The sequence below is a fragment of the Desmodus rotundus genome, chromosome 5, assembly GCF_022682495.2.
Source record: "Desmodus rotundus isolate HL8 chromosome 5, HLdesRot8A.1, whole genome shotgun sequence".
Taxonomy (NCBI): Eukaryota; Metazoa; Chordata; class Mammalia; order Chiroptera; family Phyllostomidae; genus Desmodus; species Desmodus rotundus.
Genome location: NC_071391.1, coordinates 2,765,854 through 2,771,853, shown reverse-complemented (window position 1 = coordinate 2,771,853; position 6,000 = coordinate 2,765,854). Strand labels below are relative to the sequence as shown.

At 61.1% G+C, this 6,000-nt stretch overlaps 1 protein-coding gene across 1 annotated transcript in view; it reads left to right on the top strand.

Annotated features, from left to right (window-relative positions):
- The first annotated feature begins 1,363 nt into the window (after window positions 1–1,363).
- The window catches only part of ANO1 (anoctamin 1), a 124,723-nt gene continuing 120,086 nt past the window's right edge, over window positions 1,364–6,000 (top strand). Inside the window, exon 1 of the mRNA XM_053924546.2 lies at window positions 1,364–1,636. Coding sequence (XP_053780521.1) covers window positions 1,579–1,636 — 58 coding nt within the window. The 5' untranslated portion in view covers window positions 1,364–1,578. The remainder of the gene's footprint in view (window positions 1,637–6,000) is intronic.

Here is a 6,000-nt window from a genome sequence, read left to right as displayed (position 1 = left end):
CTTCGTCTGGCCCGGAAGGGGATAAGCACAAAGGGCAAGGGCAGGTCGCCTTTCTCCCTGACCCCTTGGGAGGAAGGGCACTTGAGCCTCCCCTCTGCATGCAGCACACTGGGGGGGAGGGGCAGGGAAGCACGTTCTGGAACGGAGGCATTTCTCTGTGGTTTTGCTGCTACCAGGAGAATGTCTGCCCAGAGCGGGCAACGGTGCCCGCCCCAGCAGGCCTGGACGGGTCAGGCTGGCACCCCCCACAGCCACGAGGCATAGACCCCTTCCGTGTGGACGCAGCCTGGCCCCACGGGGTAGCTGGGTCTGTCTCCACGGGGGCCAGCCAAAGCTGGGGGCTTGGGGAGTGTTAACTTGGCAGGTGACTCAGGGGTCCCCAGCACAGGAGGGCTCCCTGCACCAGCCTGGCTCCTCCTGGTGGTGCGGAAAGTGTGAGGTGACCTTTTGAAATGTCACGCGGGCTGCCCTATCCCGCCACCGCTGTGCTGTGGTTGGGGAGCAGCTTAATTTAGCGATCTCTTGCAGGCAGAGCTGCTCAGCACTTATTGAATCTATTTGCGGTGTCCTGGGTGTGAGGCTGGTGCAGACCCGGTGGGGCGGTGGTGGGGGGTTCCCTGCAGCTCTCTGCACGCCCCCTCCCTGGGCCCCGGCATCTCTGTGGCCAGGGATGAATGGCCCAGACCCGGCCTTCGGCACACAGACAGGGCTGGGCGGTAGCACCTCCCAGCGGCCCAGAGCTCGGGCAGGATGTGGTCACTTAACCGGAGTCCTCCTCTAACAGGATTTTTCTCCGGTTTGGGGGGCAGTTCTCTCCTTACTCAGATTCCAAGAGCTTCCCAGGCTGGGGTTCAAGTTCAGGCTGGCACTTGCCCTGTGACCTCTAGTTCTCCTTGCTATGCAAGGGCTTCTCTGCCTCCTCCCTGACAAGTTGAGAGAGGGAGGTATCAGGGTCCCGCCGCCGGGGGGAGGGGGCCAGAGTGCGCTCACGGACGCTAGACGGATCACCCACAGTATCTCCCCACGCTGTGCCTCTCAGGGTCTGGGTTGATACCCCCCGCCACTTCCCCAGGGAGCACCCTTCCCTGGGGGCCTAGCTGAGGGGCACTCCTCGCCTGGCCACCCAGGGCCCCCTGGGCGCCGCGACTGATAAGACGGTCCGGAGCCCGTGGAGACGCGCCCGCGGAGGGAAGGCGGGGGGCGGGCCGGACCGGCCGACCGAGTGCAGAGGCTGTTCGTCTCCAGCGTCCCCTGCGCTCGCCCGGTGTCTGGGTGACCGCGGGGTAGTCGATTTGCGCTGGGCGGGGCGGGGCGGGGCGAGGGCGTCTGCAGGTAGGCCCCCGGGGGCGGGAGGCTGGCCCGGGACCCCCAGCCCAAAAAGCCGAGAGGGAGGAGTGGCGTGGTGCGCCAGGGCGACCAAGTTTGGCTCCAGCGCGCGCGCGGCTTCGCGTCCTGCCTCTGGAGAGGAGGGGGACTGTCCTCTCACCAGCTGCGCGCCCTCGGGGTCCCCAAAGACTAGTCACCCCCACTCCTGCACCCGGGGTCCGAGCGCGCCGGAGCCGGGCAGTGAGCCCAGCCATGCTGGAGAGTGACATCAGCCTCGAGGGGCTGTCCCCCAAGGAAGACCCTGCAGCCCGTGAGTATCCAGGAGCGCCGTGAAAGCGGTTGGGGGTGGGGAGCGAAGGTCCCATCCCTGGGCCGGCGGCTTCCCAAGGACTGAGGAGCGCAGAAGGGGTGGGAGACAGGGAGCCATCTCCCGGGCAAGGACGTCCCTGCGCTGCTCCTGGGTGAGGAGTGCACTTTGTCGGTCCCAGGTCACTGGGGGCGCCCACAAACAGACGGATGGCAGCCAGACCGCGGGCTGGGCAGGGCGGGGGCTGTGTGGTGGTGCCCCCCAGGGCCACTGCTGGGCCGCCTGGAGGTTTCCCAGTCCCTGGAGAGCACCCCCCCGCCGTGCTTCGTCCACCGCCGGGTGGATGGAAGGATTTCGGATGTTTTTACAGGCGCTATTAATACACATAATATTTCCGTGCTGTTCTGGAGATTTGTTTGCGATTTAAAGTAACTACTATGAGTTGAAGTCATAATGGAAACAGCAGATGAACAGGATGGGGGGGGTGATAAATGAGGCTGGGACGAGCTGGGAGGGGACTCCCTGGCTTCCTGGGCCTCTCCCTGCCCATAAATCACGACCCTGGATATTTTTATACCAATAATTTTAAAATAAATGACCCGAGCCATGCTTCCTGGACAATTGCCCCCTCCCAGTTCAGAGGTTGTTAAGTAAACCTGGGAGCGGGCAGGCCTGGGACGAGGGGCTGCAGCCGCGCTCCAGCCGCTGAGCTGCCCTGCTGGGTGCTTCCCTCCTGAGCGCCCAGGTCGGGACCCCATGCCCCTCTGTCACAGTGCCACCTCACCCTGGGGCCGCCAGCTCTAGCCTGGGAAGCCCTCCCGTTCATTATTCTTTCTCCCTCTCCCCACCCACCCCCCGTTTTCTCGTTTTGGAGAAACTCGGCCTGATGTCTGTTTCGTAAACAGCCCAGTTTGGCTCCTTTCTAGAAGTGACCCTGTGTACTCATCAGATTAAGGGCACAGGAGGGGGAGAGAGGGTCCCGCTGGCCAGAGGTGAGAGCGGGGCGCTGGAGGGAAAGGGGTAGCTGGAGAAGCCAGCCAGGAAGGCCGGGCCAAAGCGTCCGTCTCACGAGACCTCCTTGAAATAAACTGTGTCCGTGAGACCCAGAGGTGGCGTCACACCTGGCATTCCATGACGAGTCCTAGGACCAGCACTCCCCCGAGCAATCGATGGTCACCCCTACCCCCTGGCATCCTGGCTCCTCCACCAGCTCCCTTGTTATTTATTGAGAAGCCGTTGGTTCACAAGCCCGGAGTCTGTACCTCCTGTAGGGACAGGTGGAGGTAGGCTGAGGTGGAGGTGGAGGACCACTGCCTAACGCACTCCTGTTTATCCCACAAAACCCTGTTGGGATGACCCATGGGCCTCTCTGCACTGACGGCATCCTGGGCTTGGAGGGAGGGAGGGAGGCGAAGAGGAAGGAGAAGGGGAAGGGCCAGGGGGAGGCACAGAGAGCTCGCTCGATGGGTGTGCGCGTGGAGGCTCTCTACCCACATCAGTGCGGTCCTCACACACTGTCTATGGCACACCCTGTTGTTCCCCCCCATTTAGGGGTGGGGAAACCGAGGCGTGATGTGGTTACCCAAGGTCAAACAGCTGACGAGTGGCCAGGGCAGGACCTGGAGCCTGGTCCTGCTGCTCTTCTGTCCCTTGGGTGGGGACAAGAGAGCTCGCTCTCCTGAACCCTTCATTCGCCTGCTTCACATGCAGTGACAGCTGGCTGGGTGCCTAACCTGGGTCCTTGGGCCTTAGGACACTGCAAGGGACAGAGCAGACAAAGGCTTGGTCCTCAGGATGCTTTCTTGATCATCAAAACTACTGAATTAAATATCTCAGTTGCTGGCTTAGCGATGTGTCTCACGAAGAAAAGTGGAACCGGAACAGGGGCGATCGTAGATACGGTGGCCAGGGATGCCCTGGCCGAGGGGCAGCTGGGCAATGCACTCCTGGGGGAAGATGGGGAACAGCATTCTGCGTGGAGGGAACAGCTGGTGCAAAGCCCGTTACCCAGAGTGCCTGAAACATGCCGGCGGGGGTGGGGTCACAGAGACAGTTTGGGGAGAAGGTGGGGCGGAAAGGAGCAGGAGGGGCAACCAGACTGGGCCTCCAGTCACTGTGGGGACTTGGGCTGGGTGAGGCCGGAGCCGCTGGAGGGCCTGGAGCAGGGGTGGACGGGAGCAGACTCAGGTTGGGGCCGACCCCCTCTGGCCACTCTGCAGAGAACAGGCTGCACAGCGAGGGCAGAAGCTGCCTCCGAGGCTCTGGCCACGTCCGGGTGTGAGACGCTGCGCCCATGGGTGTGGAAGGTGGAGGCCAGAGTCGTGCATGCTGGAAGGTGTTGGATGGGAGGCCTGGGGGTAAGAGAGGCGTCAGAGACAGTGCCGAGGTGTCTGGGTCGCGCAGGACAAAAGTGTTTGGGTAGGGGGAGGGGAGGGGTTGCCTTTCTGATTTTTTGTGTTTGTTTGGTTTTTTAAATCCTCACCTGAGAATGCATTGAGAGAGAGAGATCAGCGTTAGAGAGAAACACCGATCGGTTGCCTCCTTTGTATACCCCCACTGAGAACTGTACCCCAGGTGTGTGCCCTGACTGGGAACAAAACCCGCAGCCTTTCGGTTACGGGGGCAGTGCTCCAACCCGCTTAGCCACCCGGCCAGGGCTGCATCCCTTTTTACGGCCGAATAACACTCCAGTGTATGCAGAGCCTGCGTATGGTTTATTCATTCTTCTGGCAGCGGATGTGGGAGTTAGGTCCCTGGTGCTGCGGTGGACATCCGCACGCAGGTGTCCCAGCCCCTGGGTTCAGCTCCTTCGGGAGGGCACCCAGAAGTGGGCTCGCCGGGGCGCATGTCCATCTTTCTCAGCGATCGTCAGACCGAGGCCACGGCTGTGCCGTTTGACATTCCCACAGCCCCAGTTCCAGTGGGCACGAGGCTTCTCCACATCCCAACCCACGCTTGTTATTTTGTGTCCTTACTTAATTGTAGCCTTCCTGGTCGGTGTGAGATGGCTCCTCGTTGTGGTTTCGATTTACACTTGCCCGGTGACTGATGGTTTGGAGCCGTTTTGCACATGCTTATCGGCTGTTTGTGTCTCTTCTTTGCATGTTGACGTCATTCCTTTGCCTGTTTTTAAAGGGTGGTTTGTCTTTTTGTTGTTGAATCGTAGGAGCTCTTTATATATGTGGGATATTAACCTCGCCAGTTCTATGCTTTGCAAGAATGTCCCCGCCCCCTTCAGGGTGTCTTTGCACTTTGTCAGTGGTGTCCTGTGCTGTGTTCACACACGTAACACGCTCTCCTCTGGGCTGGGACACCCTGAGCAAACTGTCGCGTCCCACTGCCATGAGGTGCCCGGTCTGGCTCAGCTTGAACAGATGGCGGGGCATCCCCTTCTTCGGGCCGGTGACAGTGCCAGGAGCTGGAGAGACAGGGTGGCCACAGTTCTTGCTGTCATGGGTTTGCGGCCGACGTAGAGCTACACTGTGATCTGCATTGTGGAAAGTTCCTGATTCTGGCTAAGTAAGCCCTGTGTGCAGCGGCCGGGTCCATCCTGACAGAGCCCCCCGCTTCCCTCCCAGCTGCTGACGTGGGGGCTCAGTGGTCACTTCCCTTAAAGCCCACAGCAGGCCAGGCCTCTGTTCACCACGTCCATCTCAGAGGGCTGCCTTGAGGGACTCATTTCTCCAGGCGGAGCACAGTGCCTGGCATGAGGGTGCGGGCTAGCTGGGGAGGGGGGGAAGGAGGAAGGGAGGGAGGGAGGGATGGGTGGATGGGTGGATGAATGGGTAGGTGTGTGGATGGCACTGTGGCAAGCCCTTTATGTCACACCCTTGAATACTCACTGGTTCAGTTGGTAGTATTATGAGCCCCTTTTGACAGATGAGGAAGCCAAGGCACAGAGAGAGCAAGTAAGGTGCCCACACTCACAGCAGGACTCCCTGTCAATCATCAGGAGTGGGTGGGACGTGCCTGGCTGTGCCAGGGGGACCTTGAAACTTAGACCAGCAGACACTCAGATGAGGATGAGAACTGGGTTCCCCCAGAGCCCACTCTCCTTGTCCACCCCAGTTCAGCGGCTGCCTCCCCAGCTGCTCCCCCCAAGTCCGGTCCGGGGGGAGGGGCTCGCTGCTGCTCTGTAGCCCAAGAGCAGGGAGCCAGGAGGCTCAGAAGACCCCTGCCCGGTGGGTGGGCCCCCTACTTGTCAGTCACAGCCCTCAGCCCCAGTCCGGCACTGGGGCCAGGGTTTTCCACTGTTTAATGACGTCCTGAAAGCCCCCCGGCCCTCGGAATCCCACTCGACGGTGCTTGCGAGCCATTAGGTGGACAAGCGACGGGTTTCAAGCACTGAGCCCTGGCAGATGCTGGGC